Here is a 19223-nt window from a genome sequence, read left to right as displayed (position 1 = left end):
AACTTCTGCAGAAAGCATTGCTGAGTGGCTGCAGTGGGGAACTCTTGCTTCCTTTGGGGAGGCCTCCACTGGACTGGTCTGCATCTCTGTGTCATCTGTACTGCTGTGACACTGTCATTTGTCATTCATTACCCAGGGACAGGGTTTGGGTCCGGAAGAGATACTGCAGCCAATGGCATAAGCCACTGAATTGCGCAAAGGTGGTTTCACACCAGGCGGGCTGTGGGGAGCAGTGGGAGGCGCCAGGGCCTGGGGACAGACGCGTCCTCTGCACTGGGATGGAAGCCTGTGGTCACTGGGTCTAGTGCCTGAATTCTCTGTCCCGCCTGGCCCTTTACCACATGGCCCACACACTAAGCCAGCTGCAGGTTCTCAGACAGTGGGGGAGCCCAGCTCAGGCCAAATTCCAGATGCTTTCTTTGGTCCCCACGAAGTTTTCTCTGTGTTGTCTCTTAGCAGGATCTGGGGCCAGCTCACCTCTCACATCGCCGTCATCGCCGACTCCACCCTCTACAGCAGGTTAGTGATGAAGGCAGAACCACCTGCCTCCCGCCCCTTCTCCACCTATGGGAAAGAGAGTGGGGTTCTTTCTCTTCTCACCTTGGCCCGAACATTTCAGGGATTAGAGGGGACCAGCCTTCTCCAGAGAAACCAGTGTGAGTGCAAATCAGTGGTGTCATTTGGGAGAGCTGAGGGTCTAGATTTCCAAACTTGGACTTCACGGGGAGTGGAATAGTTGGTTTCAAGGCCACTTACCACCCCCTACCTCCAGCTCACTCTCTGCTGAAAAGGCTCACGCAGGGCTTCTCAGATCAGAGCTTGTCTTGGTACACGCTCAGCTGAATAAAATAATCGCGCTGCTGCCTGGGGGCCCTGTTCTGCCAGAGCCTCCTCCTCAGGGAGCCCGGCCAGAATGTCGATTTTGTCACAGAGCAAAACCGGTGAAAAGCCTAGGTATGGGAGCGAAATACCCACTGGATTTCTGATTTCCTGATAACTATTTGTGCTCTGTGCTGCTCTGCATTTAATCATCTGAATATTTCTCTGTGGCTAGCTAGCCTTTGTTTTGCCTTTGTGACTTAAATCAGATCCTATGAGTTTTATTTGAAAAATGTAAAAAGAGTTTATTTTGGGGAATACTTATAAAAATAATCTCTTATTCTGTGCAGTGGCCTTGTAATGCTATCTTCCTTCTTTACTTTTTGAACTAATACCTCTCTCCTAACCATTTTGCAAGCCCCATAAAAGCACATTGGGGTACCAGTATCTCCTTTCACCTCTTAAATGAACCAGATGTTCTAGACATCAGAGGAGCTGGTTCTGCCACTCTAAGCTTGTCGGCTGTGCTTGGAAGAGTTGCTGCAGCTGTCTGAAGGGAGAGTTATTGGCTGGGGTTGATTTGTGAGTTGATAGTACTGTATTCATTAAGGCTTAAGATGGCGCCTAGGAGCTATCAAGAGCGTTACCCGACTGCTCTCAAAGGCTTCTAACTAACCAAAAAAAAAACCAAAAAAAAACACAAGGAAATGTAAGGGGACTGGTTTGAAGGCCTTGCATCTGGCTGCTTGGTGTCTCTCCTTGCTGGCCAAGGCTGATTCCTGGTTTCCTGTGGAGTGTTCTGGGGCCAGGACCTGTTATACCAGCAAAGTACCTGACTCATGGGGGATAATATTCTATTTCCTATCTGACTTTGTCAGCAGTTTTTGCAGTTTTTCCAAATATTGATCAAGACAGAAAATAAACTTCCCAATCTTTTGTAGAGGTGACCTGTATAAGCTGATGAGAAATTTCTGGAGATTCACTGCCCAGATCATGCTGAGCCATTTTCTAGGTGATAGGATATTAATCTCATATCACTTGGATATATTAAGGAAATCGGAGTGAATTGATAGTGAGAATGCATGAACCCATTTTTAACAAAAGAGGTATCTGTTGAGTAGTGCAGGGTGGCACCTCACTGTGTGCGTTCAAGGCGGTCCTGGAGGTTACTTGCCAGTTTTCATTTTTAAATGCCTTGGGGAATTCAGTCTCTTTGCATCTTTTTGGTGAGCGCTCTAATTTACCTGAGTTCTCATTGGGAGGGATCTCATACAGCAGCAGGTTTGCATGAGGTGAAGTAACTTCTAGAATGAGAAGAAAAAGAGGAATCTTTTGTAGCGTCAGTGTTGGAAAAAACTTTATCTGAGGTGAGAGGGAGTAGCTGGGAAGATGGTTCCCTATCTGAAGGGGAGTCATGAGGATTCAGAGGGAGAACGTGTGAGACCCCAAGCACGATGCCTGGCAGAGATGCGAGGTTCTCAGCAAATACTGGTTCCCTCACTTCCTTTATCTCCTTTAATGTTTTGTTGATGAAGTTTTGGACTCAGCCCCAGAGATTGTACTCTGACCTCTGCTGGGCATTCATTGTAATACGTCTCATAAAATTGTAACTAGCATCTGCCTGTCAACCTAGCATCTCAGGCCCTAAATGGGGCACCCACGGTGAGTTTATTCATTCAGCTACTCAAGATGCATTTATTGAGAGCCTGAGGTATGCCAGGCACTGTGCTAAGCCCTGGATCACAGAGATGAGCAGGCAGACAAGGCCTCAGCTGGGATGGAGTCACATTGCCAGCACCTCTCAGGAGCTCCAAAATGATAGATACAGTTCAAGCAAGTGCTTTCCTCGGGGTCCGTCCATGGTGTTTTTTTCTCTCGGTAGTTTCCCTTTTTAAATGGAGAATCTCCACCTGGAAAAACTAGTCCCCCAACAAAGCAACTTCTTGAGCTTCTGTTCTACACAAGGCATCAGGGAGCTACTGTGCCAGTGCGGGATGCTGGGTAAATCCTCATGGGTGGATTTGCATGGATGCGCTCTGACTTCGAGGACTGTGCTGGGTGAGGGCGAGGTCTGAGTCTGGGGGTGGCAGCTTCTGGCTGGGCAGCCCCAGCCAAGACGTCCTTCCTTCCAGGACGGGAGGCCAGACTTCTCATTGGGCTCATCTTTCTCCTTTATCTCTGCACGCTGCCCATCTTGTTGCTGGAATCACATTTACCCAATTTATGTCTTTACTTCTAGGCCAGGTTTATGGTTTATCTGGCAACGAAGTCAAGGATAGTGTCTTCCAGCTTTATGAGGAAGTGCAGTTTTCTAAAGAGATGAAGGAAAATTCTTCATTTTCAAGGCCTAGTATTAAAAAGGAATTCCTGCTGCAGGTAGCATCTCAAGCACAGCTCGGTCTGGGAGCCCTTGGGAACTACACCTTGGGCCGGGGAACCTAAACTTGAGGGTCACCACTTGACCTCCCTGTGCTGCAGGTCCCCTCTTTGTAAATGAGGATCCACGCCTCCTCTCTGGTCCACAGTAAGCCCTCGGTACACAGTTTGTTACTGGGAGACTTGAATGAGTCACCTTCTGTGTCTGGGTTTTGGTTATCTCCTCTGTAAAAGGCAAAGCGCTGGGAGTTAGAGGACACCATCTCACAGTTCCTTCTAATCAAGCATCCTCTAAACCCACTGTGGACCCTGCCCTTTGGTAGTTTGCTCAGCAATAGATCAACTTAGGCAAGTTTGACAGCACTACCTTCCTGGAAGTGTTCATTTTAAGCATGTACATGGTAGCCGAGGGTGGTCTGTAGCTCATTCGCTTTCAGGATGCGGCAGAAGCGGCAGATGTTTCTAAGTGAAGGGGTTGTACTCTCGTGAGCCCTTTCCAGCATTTGTGTAAGGACGGGGCCCTCTCCCGTTTCTCACTGCTCCTCCCTGCCATGGGGTCTCTTCTTGAAATCTTTACCAAATTGATGGAAGAAGTATCATTTCCTTAGGTCTGCTGGCAATTCCATCAGGTAGGGTGGGATTCTCTAAAACTTTTTTTGCAGTGATAGCATTCCTAGCACTAGGTGTTCTGCTAACGCTAACGTTTCCTGCCTATAGAACATCACTCTTTCAAGCACTTTAAAATACTTTGCTCTGACTTACTTCATGGTCAATGTCACCAACTGGTGTTTGCACCCTGTATTCATAGAGCTGAGTGGTTTCGATATTTGCTCCTACTCTTCCTTTGGGAGCAGGCAAAACTATTGCCTTGCTATTGTGTGTGTTTAAAAAAAAATTGCAAAAGAGTATTTGGAGAAAGCTTAGTAAGCAGGAGACCCAAATTGTTATTGTTGTTATTAATAATCATATTTAACATCTTTTAAGTGCTTATTTTGTGCTAGGCACTGTTCTAAGTGATGTATAGTTATTGTGTTATTTAATCATCATGAATACCTTCCTATCCAATGAGCATGAATTATAACTTACAGCACCATTTTGCAGACAGAGAGCTTGAGGCGCTCGTGGTGTTAAAGGACGCTGACCAAGGTCACACTAGAGCCAGGATTCAAACCTGGTTCTGTCGTTGCTCATTTACCCGATTTCTACTGAGTGCCTGCTCTCCCAGGTGCCCTCCAACGGCTGTGCTGTTAAACCCTGTGCTTGTCTGGCATGAAAAGATCCCCGAAGGAAGACTCAGAAACCCCGGGCTTGGGTGGTGGCGCCACCACTGTCCAGTGTGACCTTGGACAAGTAGTTTCCATTTTCAGAAACTGTCTTTTAAAAGAATTCCTGGTCTTTAAGAGGTAGGAAATGTACACAGCAGGGCTTTATGAGCAGTAAGGTGCTATCAGGTATAAGCTATGAATGCAGTGCAAGAGAATTCTAGCCCTTCTTCCTTATAGTTTATAATTTTAAGCAGTAATTTTGAAGAGAAAGAGCTGACAGTAGAAAACCCAGTCTATAAGAATGACAGGAGAGCTGGAGGAGGGGAAACAGAGCCTTGTGGGCACAGAGTGACTGAGCGCTTGACTGACAGGAAGGAAGGTTAAAAAGAAATAAGGCACAAACGATTATGTATAAATAAGCTACCAGGATATATTGTACAACATAGGGAACATAACCAGTATTTTATAATACCTACAAGTGGCATACAGCCTTTAAACACTGTGAACCACTCTATTGTGCACCTATAACTTATACAATATTGTACATCAACTGTACTTCAGTTAAAAAAATAAATTAAAAAAAAAGAATAAATAAGGCACAAGAAAAGAGATGAATTTATTTAGAATGTCAGAGCTTCCAGAATTTATGTAGCCAGATCAAAATCTTAAACCCATTCTAGGCTCAGAATTGATGTCTCTGGCCGTAAGAACTGCCTTTTTTTTTCTCAAAACTATGTGTACACAGAGCAGTCACCATCTTTGAGATGAACGGGTCTGCCCTGTACTGCTTCTCCAAACAGTGTGTTGGTTCTGCTCTCCTGCTAGCTTGCAGCCTCCTCCCTGCTTCCAAGCCCAAGTGTGTGAGCCCCTCCCCCAGGTTCCTCAGCTGGTGGGGTGGGGTGGGGTGGGGTAGGTCCCCAGCATCCTCCCAGAGCTGCCCCAGGTCAGTGGTCAGCCTGCCCTGCCCCCACATGGACATCATTGACCACCCCCCTCAAGGGATTGCAATGGGGCGACTGGTTCATTCGGAATTCTGGAATTCAATGACAGGGAAGGTGTTATCTTTCACAGTTAACCTGGAATCTAGTCAGTTAAAAAGAAGACAGGAAAAAATGTTTACTATTTTTTAAAAAATGTTTTTCTAGCCTTAAGTAAGCTAATGCTAGTCACTGCGCTGTTCAGCCTCTAGACCCCAGCACCTTCAGGAGGGGGGCCCCATGCTCTTGCCCAGGGGTTCCCCTTGGATCTGCCCTGTGCTCTCAGTCTCCCCATCTTTAAAGAGACAGATCTCCATTTTAGATCATAGGAGTTTTGCTTGGAGAAGTGGTGAGTTCTAATTTTTCTGCCCTCTTGATAAACTGTCCTTTTTAGTAATAAAACTAGATACACTCCCAGTACTCATCCCACTTTTTTGGGGGGAGGTAAAACCTTGGTGGGTCTTCTGAAGTGAGTGTTTTGCTTGTAAATACTAAAAATGGCACCTAAATGGCTCAGAAAAAAGAAAAAAAAAAGAATGAAGAAGAAAGTGACTCACTGGTTACTCTATTATGTGTTTGCCATGTTCTAAAAAGGTCACATTGTGTTTACAAACCAGTGTTTCTTGTGGTTAACTTAAGTACGTCCTAGTTTGGCAGTGAGAATAATCAGCATGTGATTCAGACTAATATTTTATGATCTCTTACTATTTGATTAAATGACACTAAAATCTGAATAATGACTTGTGTCCCCTCTCTCTCTCTCTTTGCTGTTTTCAGTAGAGCATGCACCATTTTGAACGTGAATTTTCGGTAATGTAAGCTATACTGATTTTTCTAACTTTAAAGATGCTCTGTTTCTGTATGTGAAATGGGACCCAGTGCATCTAGCTCACTGAAATGATGAACAAATGGGAAAGGAGATTCGAGACGATTTCCTTATCTGCACATTTAAATGAAATACAGCATCTTTAAAAAGCACCCAAGTGACTTCATTTACATTCATTTCACTTTCATCACGACCTTCACAATCTTCATTTTCACTCTGATTTTGGTTTTAAAATACAGCTCTGAAATCTGCAAATCAACTGCATGGCATTTTGGTATCTTTTAATTTTGGAAGCCAGCATCTCAAAGTCCTGCTGCTGCAAAAATGTTGGTTCGTTGTTACTCTGACGAAGGGGAAAGGGCATGGGGTAGTTGCCTTCTTGTCACGGGGAGGCAACTTACTGGCTTTTATAACTGACAACAGGGAAAAGCAGTTTTTTTTTTTAAGCATCCTTAATAATACTTGAGCTGGAACAGGAGAGCAGCCTCCTCATCCATCTGAGGTAAAAGCCCACGGCAGTTCTCAAGAGCTGGGGGAGCTGCCTGCTTCCAGGGGTCACTGCCCCTCCATTCCCTCTTGAGGGTAGCTGGTAGGTCTGGTGTTGGCCTGGTGGCCACATGGCCTCCCCACCTGTGTGTGTGTGTGCACCACAGAACAATCCAGACCTATAGACACTGGTAGACTGCCCACTGTCAGAGCTGGCCCAAGGAAAGAGGACCCTCAGATGTCCTCTCCACGAGGCTGGTGAGGATGTTTCTGGCAGGGAGTTCCTCCCTAAAGCTAACCTATGCTCCTGCTGCAAGAGTCTGCAGCCTGTTCCAGGGCCTCCACTGGATTGCCAGGGATCCTGGGGAGGGTGGAGTAATTGGCTTTCAAGATTTTGTCTAAGAGGAGGTGAGATTGGAGAGATCAGGACTGACCTGTTATCATTGTTGACAAGCTGTTTCAGAGCATCCCTCTTCCTGGGTTGTTGCAGGCCAGTATTTTTCAAAGCTGGGTGAATTCAGTTGGCAGTCAGTCTAACATGGAATCTGTCTGGTTTTGTCTGAGGCCCTGGAATGAGGGCTGCGGAAGGCCTCTGACGAGGTGGCGCTCACTCACATTTGGGGAGTGGGGGAACTCAGGCAGTAGGCAGTTGTCCCCAGGCTTGTCACAGGGCAAAGAGCCAACTCTGCATGTGGCCCTTGTTAACATTTCCCCTGCCACATCACTACTAATGTGTTGTAGCTTAAGCCCCACTGAGCCTTTAAAGGAATTTTGTGGACCATACAAGAGGCAAAAAGGAAAAGCCAAAAAAAAAAAAAAAAAAAAAAAGATAGGGTCTGTAATCAGGGACTGTGAGTCCCTGGGTCTGTGATCCTGCCTCTTCCAGTGTTGACCTTCTGACTCTGGACCTCCTCTTCCCTTCCAGAGGGTTCTGAGCTGTCCCTTGCTCTAATCCTGTGTCACCCTAGTTGTTGCTGGCCCAGTGAGGAAAGGTGAACCTCATGGGACAGTGGGCTCTTTAGGACCGGGCCGGCCCTCTGTGAGGGGACTCAGGTAACCTTGCTCTTCCCCCTTGACGAGCAGCCTCTCCTTTTCGCACAGCCCTCAGCATCCCGTTTGCTTTAGAAGCACAGGTTACCCTGTGGCACTTTTGACAGTGTGTTTATGCTGTCTCCATATTTAGAGAGATTCATTTAAAGTGGTAAGTTTCAGCCTTGACTTGAAAAATAAAGATCCATTTACCAAACACCACCCCCAGTTCCCAGTCTCTGTGGGAGTGAATTTGCACTTTTAATTTTGAGTGCCTGGTAATGAGGCCAAAGTCAAGGGTTGGTTCCTCATGAGAGCCACGCAGTTTAGTTCTGTGCCAAGATGGCAGCCTGTACCCAAGTCTGGCCCCTGAGGTCCATCTGTAGCCTCCCAGGATCCTGGGTTAGATGGGTAGCCAGTCTCTGGTTGGCCAGTTTGGTGCCTTTAGCAAAACAAAGTGCTGTTGCAGCCCAGTGCCTGTTTTCTCGTCTGTAACCCACACTGACTTCTGCCAGGGTCAAAGCACAAAGCTTGGAGGCAGAAATGCCGGCGCTGCTTCTGGTGCACGTTGGGCCCTGCTTGTCAAGTACAGATTCCACTGCCCTTTTCTGGCCATCGGGTGAGAGTGCTGGGGAGAGCGAGGGGCAGCTAGGAGGCGTGGGCGCCTGCCGAGTCCTCCAGGGTCTCCTAGTGCTGCAGTTGAGTTGCAGGAGTCTCCAGAGCCCATCTCCCCTCCTCCTGGTGTTTCACTGGCCACTTTCCAAGAACCCCCTTCACAGGAATGCTTATTCTCCCTGCTCTTCTCACCTCAACAGTCATTTCAGGTCTGAAGTCCCTTTTACCTTCGTAACCCTGTAACACAAAGCCAGGAACATTTCCCCATAGTCCACCGTGACATAGAACATAGTAGAACTTCATTCATTAGTTGTTACTATATAGAACCAATGAAAATTGCATTTTGTTCATTTGTCTGTATTTAATGTTTGTTTGTTTTGTTCTATTATCATTGTTTGAAAATTCCAAGATTGCAGAGCATGAGTGTGTGTATCTGTGTGATTCTTTAATTTCAGCTGCCTTAGGTTTGGGTAAAAGATGTAAAGGAAGGTGAGTGGTTTTCTATGAAATGCAAGACTTTAGCCCATTGCCTGTCACACTTGGTAAAAAGGATGCACTTACTGAAGTATTTTATTGATGATCCTGACCACTCATCCATTTAAACTCAAACAGTAATTGGTATGTTGACCTGTTACCACCACAGCTCAGTGGCAGTTTAGGGGGGAAAGCCACTGGCAGAATGTCTCACTGGGGTAGCCCTAGGACGGGGTAGAGGGAAAGGCTAAAATCGGAGAGGTGGAGTCACAAGGAGGTTCGCAGGAAATGAGGCAACTAACTGTGTGGCACAGGCAAGTTCTTTAAAGCAGGCCTTTTTTTGTGCTTAGTATTTATTTTGTTCAGAGAGAACAATTCATCGATTCAAAACTGTAAAATTTAAGTGCCAAATGTTCATGTGCCTGGAAGCTAAGGGAAGTTTCGGATACTGATATGGTTTCCTTCTTGCCCACCAGGGTAGAGCTGGGCAAGCCAGTTTCCCCTGAAGCGGCAGCAAAAATGTAGGGCTAGTGCAGCTCCATCTGTCCCTGGGTTGGGCCCCAGTGGGAAGAAGGGTGCTCGAGGAAGACGACTCCTTGAGAACACCGCTGCTGGAGAGAGAAAGCCCCCTGCCCTCTGCTGTGCATTGCTCACAGTTATTAGCATTTTATATTTCTTTCATGCAACCAAATAGGAAATGATTATTCAAGACAGATGTCCCTGGGGAACCCATAACCCAGCAGGCGATGGTTCCTTGCCGAGAATCCATTTTACGTTAAATCACATCCTTCAAAAATCATGTGTGTTGAAGCAGCTAAAAAGCTGTTCATCCCTCACTAGTAATTGGTATTTGGGTAGCCCAGCTCTGTGCATACAGATGTCTGTCTTTAATTACTAGCTCAGGAGTAGGTGGAGCTGCCTGGGACCTGGATAAAGTAGCTAATGGAACTTTTCTTTGGGGACTATTTTTAAAATTTGGAAATGGAGGTAGAGCCTCATCTCTGCAGAGAGATTGACAGTAGGTGCAGTTTCACATAATCCGTGATAGTTATTCAGTCTTTCTCACATGACTATTATTTGGGAGAAATGGCAACCTTTAATTAATTCCCCTTTAATGCTTCTAGCTTTCCTGTTCAGTATTTTTAAAAAACATACTGAACTGGGTATCTTGGCCTCTCTGAAGGGAAACATTTGCAGTCTCACCAGAGTCCTTTCTGCCCAGGACTGAGCAGTAGCACGTGTGCAGGGTGTCAGGAAGGGTGTTGACTGTCTCCTTTTCCTCCACAGGGACTTCCACATTACCTCCACCTCCTCCGCCTCCACCACCAGCAGCTCCCTTGCCTCCTGCGAGCACAGAGGTGCCCCCACAGCTTCCGCCCCAGGCTGTGAACGGGGTGAGCCGAGGGGCCTTACTCAGCTCCATCCAGAACTTCCAGAAAGGAACTTTGAGGAGAGCCGAAACCTGTGATTATAGCGCTCCTAAGATCGGCTAAAGCTTCGTGTTTACAGTTGGAGGGAAAAGGTTATTTTTTTTTCCCTTCCACCTCCAACCCCTAATGCACCCTCTTTCTGGATGAGTAATTGCTGAGCCAGTGCAGCCACATCCGATATTGCAGATGCTCATATAAGGGGCTTTTCAAGAAGGAAATGTTCTTCAAGTAGAATGAAATCAGGCTGGCATTGCTGCCTTAAGAAATATTTTGCTCCTTTATTACCATTTTAAAGGAGTCTTGTTCATCCTCTAATGGGCATCTTTTTGGGGCAGCAGCATACTGGAATCAATGTTTCCACTAACTGAAGGATACAGACGAAAAACAAAAACAATGACAATATTCAGTCACAGCAGTGAATGGCCTTTGTGTTGCAGTCCCTCCTGTCCTGTCAGACAGCTCCTAGAACGGTTCCTCTCATAGTTCATTTCTCTATTCTAAAGCTTCTTCTGGTTATTCCTTAGGTAACTCCCATTTTTGCTACCTTAATTTCGTCTTAGACATTAACACTGTAGCCCAAAGCGTAGTTATGTCGCTGAGTCAGAGAAGCCACTGAGTTCTTCCTTTTCCCCTCGAGTAGAATGAGGGGAAGTTCATAATATTCTCTAAGCTCAAACAGGAACACCATTGTGGTTACAGAACTCAGGGCTGCTATAGCAACTACTCCAGACTCTCAGTTCCTTTTAGTTAGCTTAGTATGTATTGAATGGACAAAAAATGTTAACATCAGAAAAAGCTCTTGCCAATTAGAGGATCTTAATCCACAGCAATTAAGTCAAGTTTGGGGTTTGTAGGGGATTATTATCACAACGTAAGTAAATTTGGCATCTATAAATCAGTTCTGACTTTTGAAAAATTTATCCAAATATATCATCCTTTTAGTGTTACTCGTTTATTAGATCCTTTATCCTATGATTTGCTTAAACCCTTAAATAAATTGCACTTTAAAGGATTATAAATAATCCATCTAAAATTCAAGTTATACACATCAGTGTTGGTTACTATGCAGAGAGAATGTCATTGTGTATAGTTTCATGTAATCTGTGATAAATGTTCAGCTGTATTTTTTATTAAAATAAACCATGTCAAGAAAATATGTTGTCTGTAGCTTGGCTAGATTATTTTAAATGGGAATTTTTTTATAATACCTTTTGTAAAGATAAACAATAGATCCACACAGTATTTCTAAAGTTTCCTTCCCATTTATCCTATCTCTATTTTCTTTTGTGTCACATTTTCCCTTTAAATTAATAACAGCTAACAGTCCTGCCTTCCTATTTTAATTAGGTGCCATGTGTATGCTTCTGTAACTATTTTTAAAAATATATTTTTATTGAAGTATAGTCAGTTTACAATGTTGTGTCAATTTCTGGTGTACAGCACAATGGTTCAGTCATATAGGAACACACATGTTCATTTTCATATTCTTTTTCCCCATAAGTTATTACAAGATATTGAATATAGTTCCCTGTGCTATACAGTATAAACTTGTTTTATCTGTTTTATGTATATTACTATCTGCAAATCTTGAACTCTCAACTTATCCCTTCCCACACCATCCCCCCTGGTAACCATAAGTTTGTTTTCTATGTCTGAGTCTATTTTTGTTTTGCCAATAAGTTCATTTTTTTTTTTTTTTTTTTTTAGATTCTACATAATAAGTGATATCATATGGTATCTTTCTTTGTCTTTCTGGCTTGCTTAGAATGATCTCCAGGTCCATCCATGTTGCTGCAGATGGCATTATTTTACTTTTTATGGCTGAGTAGAATTTCATTGTATAGATATATCACAACTTCTTTATCCAGTCATCTGTCGATGGACATTTAGGTTGCTTCCATATCTTGGCTGTTACAGTGCTGAACATTGGGGTGTGTGTGTCTTTTTGAATTAAGGTTCCCTCTGGATTTATGCCCAGGAGTGGGATTGCTGGATCATATGGTAAGTCTATTTTTAGTTTTTTGAGGAACCTCCATACTGTTTTGCGTAAAGGCTGCACCAAACTACATTCCCACCAGCAGTGCAGGAGGATTCCCTTTTCTCCACACCCTCTCCAGCATTTATTGTTCACGGACTTTTGAATGATGGCCATTCTGACTGGTGTGAAGTGATAAACTCATTGTAGTTTTGATTTGCATTTCTCTGATAATTAGCAATATTGAGCATTTTTTTTCATGTGCCTATTGGTCATTTGTATTTCTTCATCAGAGAACTGCCTGTTTAGGTCTTCTGCCCATTTTTGGATTGGGTTGTTTGGTGTTTTTTCTTATTAAGTTGTATGAGCTGTTTATATATTCTGAAACTATAACTAATTTAAATCTATCTTTTCCATCTCACTTTCTGAAGAGGGCAGTGTGTGGTGGAATGTCTGTTTTAAACCAAAAAACATGGATTTTGGTTTAATTTTAAAAGGAACCTGTTAGAATTAGGTATTTGAAGAGTTGGTGAACAAGTTCCTGTTACAAGTGATGCAGTCTGGTGATTAGTTCCTGGCAGCACTGATTTCTTAACAGAATTTTAAGACTTCCACCTCACATTTATTATTCCAAGAGTATAAAAATACAATCAGTCATAGTTAGGAATTCCTTTATTCCTTATCAAAACAATCTAACAGTAAATGTAGATTATATGCTTTTTTTTTTACATGTAAGTTATCTTTTCTTTGGAGATATCATTCATCAGGACTCTGTCACGTTCATACCTTGCCCTTCTAGTGAGAGGATAAAATTTTACAGTCATCTTATTCAAAGAACATGGCAATTATAACAGACCAAAAAAGCATGGAACCTAGGCAGGAGAATTTTTCCACATACAAACATTTAAACTTCTTTCCAGTATAAAAACATCTGTGTTGTTACTTTAGAGATGACTATGAGTCATAAGGTCTTACAGACAATCCAGGTGAAGTCTCAGCAGGTATTTTAGGTAAATCCGAGTGACTTGAAATTCAGGTCAGAACTAAATATTCAGTGTTTTCTTTATTGCAAATATGATGTCTTTAACCTGAGGTACAGAATTGTCTTCTAGAATCTTTGCATAAGGCATAGGGACGTCAGCACCGGTGACTCGAACTGCAGGAGCATCCAGGAAATTGAATGCAGGGCCTAGGAGGGAAGGAAGCTCAAGTGAGGCACGACGAACCAGCCGAGCGCCACCACCTCAGCACAGGTGTGTCTGCCCAAAGAGGGAAATCTGAACGGGACGCTAATTATGTAGAACTGTTTCTGGTTTTGCTTTTTAAAACATTCACCCGAAGGAAAAATACCAAGCTACAAGTTGAAAATTCAAGTCATTTGACCACCCCTAGCTTTCAATCTTTTTGTCCTGTAACACAAGGTGGATTACAGCCTGAGCATTCTGGAATCAGTTTCTCTGAAATACCTTCCATGATCCTGGCACAAATTTCAGCTCCTACTCCGAACTGTGGCCAGCCTCCTTCCACAGTTACGAGATGATTGGTCTTCATGACACTGGCTTCTATTGTTTCAATGTCCATTGGTCTGATGGTTCGCATATTTATCACCTGAACACATATGATAAATAGTAAGCTTTACAGAACCACTGGCTCACAAATACAGTCACATCCCCATAATACCACTTCCCTTCCTGTTTCCTGTTAATCTCTGGGTCTAGGGAAATCTAATCTGCCTATTCATGAACAAAATGTCAAAGGGGAAACTGTAATTACAACAAAAGTCTTTCTACTAGAAGCAGCTCTGTTAACTTACAGAACTCACTCATCCTCCCTTGGCCTTAACTTCCTCATCAAAATAACTAATGTGACTATTTGCCATATACCAGCCACTACACTAAGTGTAATTCTCACAGCCAGCCTGATGGGACAGTAAATGTATTATCCTCATTTTATAGCTAATGAAACTGAGATTTAGAGTACGTAACTTGCCCAAATGTAACTAGCAAGTGGTACATCCTGGATATGAAAGACTTAGAGTCAACGACTTCTAAGTTCTCCCTTCTCCCAAACTCTACCTCCAAGGTTGGACCTTAATCTGACAAAGCAGATACTAAAAAGATCCAGAACCTAGGTGGTAAAAAGCCAGGTATGTGAAAAGCAAGTAGCTTTAAGCAGAGGCAGAACTAAGTGACAAAGCAGGATTTTATATCTGAGTAACCTGTTACAGAACTCACACTCCTCTTTCCGGGTCTTAAAGGAAACTTTCTGATTCTTTAAGAACAAGTGAATGTCCAGTTACCTCACATTCAATTCCCTCTTTAGACAGCACTGTCGCAGCTTCTAAGGAGTGGCCCACAGGTCTTGAATGGGAAACTATGGTTACGTGTGTCCCTGAAACAAAGTGGTTACAGATGAGAAGTCAGGTTGAAACTAAAGACACTGTCCCGCTCTGCAGCCAGCTATGGCTCTTGTTCATTTGTGAAATCTTAAACTCAACTTCATTCCAGTGAAATGAGGAACATGGCAGCCTTCCTAGAAACGAAATACAAATCTACTGGACTGAGATTCAGAAAGCACAAGTGTATGAGCAATCATGGCATGATGCATTTTAAACTTGAACTCAACCTGTAATTTCCTAGTCAAAGTAAAAGGCAGTAACTTCTAGACTGAATCTGATCAATAGTAAGAGAGAACAGATTACAAATAACACTTAAATGTATACTAAGTTCTCTTACCTTGCCTTTCTATTTTGGCTTTTCCAATAGGAATCAGAAAATCTTTTGACTGAGCTTCCGAGGGAAGTTCAAAAGGAACTCCATACATCAATTCATTCTCCAGCATCACCACTGCAAAATGTAAATATTTAAACAAAAGTAACTACATGACTAAAATGTACGTACAACACCATCATTCATTTTTTGAGAAGTTTCACTTGATTAGGAAGCCTCATACAAACTGTGTCCAGGAGCCAGGAGGATGGTTTAGGTACTGACGTCTGTAAGCTGGTCAGTCTTAATTTTACCTGTGGGCTTAATCCAGTGTTGTAGGTATGGAGTAAATTTCTCCTTTACCTAACTGGCTCCCTTACAGTCAGAAATAAGAAAAACATTTTTTTCCCTATCTTTACTGTATCTGTAAACCATTAACATTTTTTATATGTCTAAGCTTAACTATCAGGTTTCTGCCATGCAGATATTTCATTTTAGTTCTTTAATGTTCAAAGGAGACCCACAGGGCACTCTACTGACCTGGATTGTTATCCCGAATGGCTGATTTAATAAGTCCTTTAGCATCCTCTGAACTCCAGGGGCTGACCACCTTTAAGCCTGGGCAGTGTCCGTACCAGGCAGCAAAGCACTGGGAGTGCTGGGCAGCCACGCCAGCTGAGGCACCATTGGGCCCCCTGAAGACTATGGGCACAGACTGAAGGCCCCCCGACATGTAGTAGGTCTTGGCAGCTGAGTTTATAACCTGGTCAATGGCTTGCATAGAGAAATTGAAGGTCATAAATTCACAAATAGGCCGCAACCCAGCCTGTCAAATCAAAAACACAGATGTTAAAAAAGATTAGAAACAGCAATGAAGAGTGGCAAACAACCACTTTGCTCCCCCAACATTCAATCAATGTTTTTAAAAGGTCAAGTTAAAAGAAATCTGAGATTCATAAAGAGGACTACATACCATAGCTGCACCTACAGCAATTCCCGTAAAGCCCATCTATAAAATAAAACACAACATAAGTAAAACTCCACAAAAAATTAAAACTGTACACTTTTAACAGACATGCCCCCCAAAGGACTGCCTCTAGACGAGGGCTGACCTCAGATATGGGAGTGTCGATGATCCTCTTATCTCCGTATTTCTTCCACAGACCTCGACTAACCTACAATTAAGCATTGACCCCATTACTTTTAAGTGTACTGGGGGCCAACAGCCACCTCAATTTTGCATAGCTTTCATGTATCCTGGTTACCTTATATGCCCCATCATACTGGGCAACTTCTTCCCCAAGCAGAAATACCTTCTCATCTCTTTCCAGCTCTTCATCCATACCTTGATTTATAGCCTCACGAACTGTCATCTGTCACATGTATGAGAAAACAGTCAATAAGCTTCAGGATTACTTAGGATACTAGTGAGATTCTCTCCCTTTACCTATGCTGCCCATAACATACAATATAAAAACTATCACTGCAATAGGCTTCTCTTTAAAAGTTCAAAGAATGAAAGTAGCATGTCTATCACACACAGCCAGTCTTTGGTTGGTTGTGTAAATGAGGAGTACACTGAACTTTTCTTGATGTGCACCTGACTGCAAAATCTGCCTGCTGGCCAGATCAGCTCATAGGTGGTTTCCTGAATAGAGTATACTGGATAGTTTTATTTCCACATTTGGTACACTGTGCAGCAGAGAACTGTCAAGGAAGCCTAAATACTACTACATATTGAGCACTCACTAGGTGCCAGGCACTGCCAAACGCTTTTGCCAACCCAAATGTCCATCAAAGATTAATGGATAAACAAAATGTGGTATATGTCTACAGTGGAATATCATTCAGCCTTAAAATTCTGACACATGCCACAACATGGATGAACTGTGAAAACATGCTACGTGAAATAAGCCAGACATAAAAGGTCAAATATGGTATGATTCCATTTATAAGAGATACCCAGAATTGATAAATTCATAGACACAAAGTGTAACAGAGGTTACCAGGGATAAGGAGAAATGGGGAGTTACTGAATGGGTACAGTTTCTGTTTGGGATGATTAAATTCTGGTTGAGAATGAACAACAGGGTAAATGTACTTAGTGCCACTGAATAGGCACTTCAAAATGATAAATTTTATTATGTATATTTTACCACAATAAAAAACTTAAAACGAAGGTTAGGTAAGACACGTCAAGGCCAGTTTCCTCAGATCGGCCATGATTCCATGGAGCCTCGCCGGGGTGACAGGCGACCCCAGCCTCCGCGCCGCGGCGCGACGAGGCCCCTCCGTGCCCGGGTAGCGTCCGGGCCAGTTACCTGCAGAGCCGCCGGCGCCGTCCGGTGGAAGCGCCTTCTCAGCAGCCCGGAGACCTGGCGGGGAGAGAGAGAGGACACTCAGAGGGGAGGCAGGGTGGGCAGGGATCGCGCAGCGCCATGGGGCCCGTGAGCCGCTGCTTACCTGCTGGAGGGGTCTCTGCGCCAGTCCAGCCACCACCGCCATCTTGACCGTGTCCTCCAGCCGCCGCCGAATGACAACACAGCCGGGGCGCGGACGAGTCAGGCCCTGTCTCCGCGGGCCAATGGCAGGGCGCGTTGCCTGCGTGCCCCGCCTCCCCGTGCGTCATGGCCCGAGGAGCGGGGCCGAGATGGCGCATGGGTGGTCCTGCCGCTCCGCCTGCGGCGGATTGGTATCAACTTTGAGAGCCGGTAGCTGCTGGCGCGCCAGGTTCACACCGGTGCACGCCGGTAACACGTCCCTGCTATTGGGACCAAAACTCAGACTCAGCGTGACTCCAGGCTGGAAGGACCTTAAGAATTAGGCCAGGCTTTTGCAGGCACTGAAGTCTTTTGGGCACCAAGTAGCGCTTGTACACAGTATAGCGACTGGGAATTTAAATCTTACAGCAAGCCTCCTCTTCCCTGGACAGCACGGTCTCGGAATGTGAACCAGAGTTTTCCTGTGTGCCAGGCATTGTGTTAAGTGCTTTATGGCCCATTTAATTCTCACAAAAACCCTCTCAGGTAATTAGTGTTATTACTATTAGCTCCATTTCGCAGATGGGTATAGAGAAGCAGGGATTGCTTAACTGAGCCGGGATTTGAATTTAGGACTGTCTGACTCTAAAGGGTAATCTTTTCCTATTGCTTCCCAAAGTGTAAGGTGGGGTCCCACCTGGGAGGAAGTTACAGTAACTTGCATTTAGAGAGGGCTTTATAGGGCCGAACACCTGACTAGGGAAGCCTCTGGAAGCTTCCTCTTTTCAGTCTCATTTCGGCCGCTGCGGGTGGGGCCTGGGGGAGGAGTCAGGCGGAACCTTTGGGGGCTCCCTCAGTCCTCATTCATCTGCAGGACATTCCAAAAATTCTTCTGAGGGCTGCAGGCTACTTGGGTTTAATCTAATGGCTCTGGGAAGCCAGTGCCTCAGTGGAGTGACTAGGTCACAGGAATGAGTCTAGATGCCGGTTGAGAATGAGAGGAACGGGAATGAGGGTGGAAGCAGGGAGACGGTAGGGAGTCTGGCAGAGAGAGTTGGACTAGAGGGCAGCTTCGCCATTTGAGATCTGTTTAGGACTGAAATCAGTAGGATTGCTGTGAGGAAAGGAGAAGAGTTGAGGAACATTTGGGGGGTTTTGTTGTTGTTGGATGGATGGGGGAGGGGAGGCGCCTGGAGCGGGTGGGAGCTAAGAATTCACTCTGAATAAACTGTATTTAGAAGACTGGGTCACACTTAGGTTGGATATAGTAGCCTGGAGCTACGGACTAAGTGGCACTAGAGGTACAAATTTGGGCGCAGCTGCATAAAGATAGCCTTTGATCACTGGGCCTCTGCTTGCTCATCTGTAAAATGGAAAGATGGTCTCTAAGATATGGAGTCAACACCTTCCATGTCTCTCTCACCAGGCACCATGGTGTAGTCCCTTAAGTCTGTGGACGAAATAAATGTGCACAATGTAAGAGCTGTGAGTTTTCACAGAAGACTGCCTCTCAGATAGCTCTGAGGAACTGCTTGGAAGAGGTAAGTGGGGATGTTAGCACATCTGTAATTTTGGGAAAGAGTATGCAATCAAGCACCCTTCTTGGTAGAAGGTTACTGCTAGTCACAAGGCACAGATATTTTAGTTAATGATTTTAGTCCTTTTCTAAGCATGGTAAGATGCAAGAAATTGGTTTCGTAAGCTTTTCTCCTGAAGATGTTGCAGGGAAACGGGGCACAAGAGGATGGCCATGTCCCAGGTCC

General features: G+C 44.4%; 3 protein-coding genes across 15 annotated transcripts in view; 2 read left to right on the top strand and 1 right to left on the bottom strand.

The window, feature by feature from the left end:
• Positions 1–12006, top strand: part of PXK (PX domain containing serine/threonine kinase like) — a 69298-nt gene extending 57292 nt beyond the window's left edge. Inside the window, exons 17-19 of one of the 11 annotated variants that reach the window (XM_064496377.1) lie at positions 460–519; positions 8849–8882; positions 10155–11451. In XM_064496377.1, the coding sequence (XP_064352447.1) occupies positions 460–519; positions 8849–8882; positions 10155–10335 (275 nt within the window). In that variant the 3' untranslated portion in view covers positions 10336–11451. Of the gene's footprint in view, positions 1–456; positions 520–6214; positions 6253–8848; positions 8883–10154 lie in introns of all 11 variants that reach the window. The other 10 variants (XM_064496376.1, XM_064496375.1, XM_064496373.1 and 7 more) reach the window with 10 other exon arrangements.
• Positions 12007–12926: 920 nt separating this feature from the next.
• Positions 12927–17545, bottom strand: PDHB (pyruvate dehydrogenase E1 subunit beta). Its single transcript, XM_010980925.3, has 10 exons — positions 17444–17545; positions 17302–17355; positions 16246–16353; positions 16093–16155; positions 15954–15989; positions 15521–15806; positions 15008–15118; positions 14572–14663; positions 13739–13880; positions 12927–13461 (listed from the first exon to the last, which is right to left on the bottom strand). Exons 1-10 carry the CDS (start codon positions 17483–17485, stop codon positions 13316–13318), a joined length of 1080 nt encoding a protein of 359 aa, XP_010979227.1. The 5' UTR covers positions 17486–17545; the 3' UTR covers positions 12927–13315.
• Positions 17546–17623: 78 nt separating this feature from the next.
• Positions 17624–19223, top strand: part of KCTD6 (potassium channel tetramerization domain containing 6) — a 36852-nt gene continuing 35252 nt past the window's right edge. For all 3 annotated transcript variants that reach the window (XR_010384834.1, XR_010384833.1, XR_010384835.1), the window contains exons 1-2: positions 17624–18006; positions 18887–19001. The gene's annotated coding sequence lies outside the window, so the exon portion shown is untranslated. The remainder of the gene's footprint in view (positions 18007–18886; positions 19002–19223) is intronic.

Source organism: Camelus dromedarius, chromosome 17 (assembly GCF_036321535.1).
Source record: "Camelus dromedarius isolate mCamDro1 chromosome 17, mCamDro1.pat, whole genome shotgun sequence".
NCBI classification, from domain to species: Eukaryota; Metazoa; Chordata; class Mammalia; order Artiodactyla; family Camelidae; genus Camelus; species Camelus dromedarius.
The sequence above is the reverse complement of the archived record's forward strand: the minus strand, read 5'-3'. Positions and strand labels throughout refer to the sequence as shown.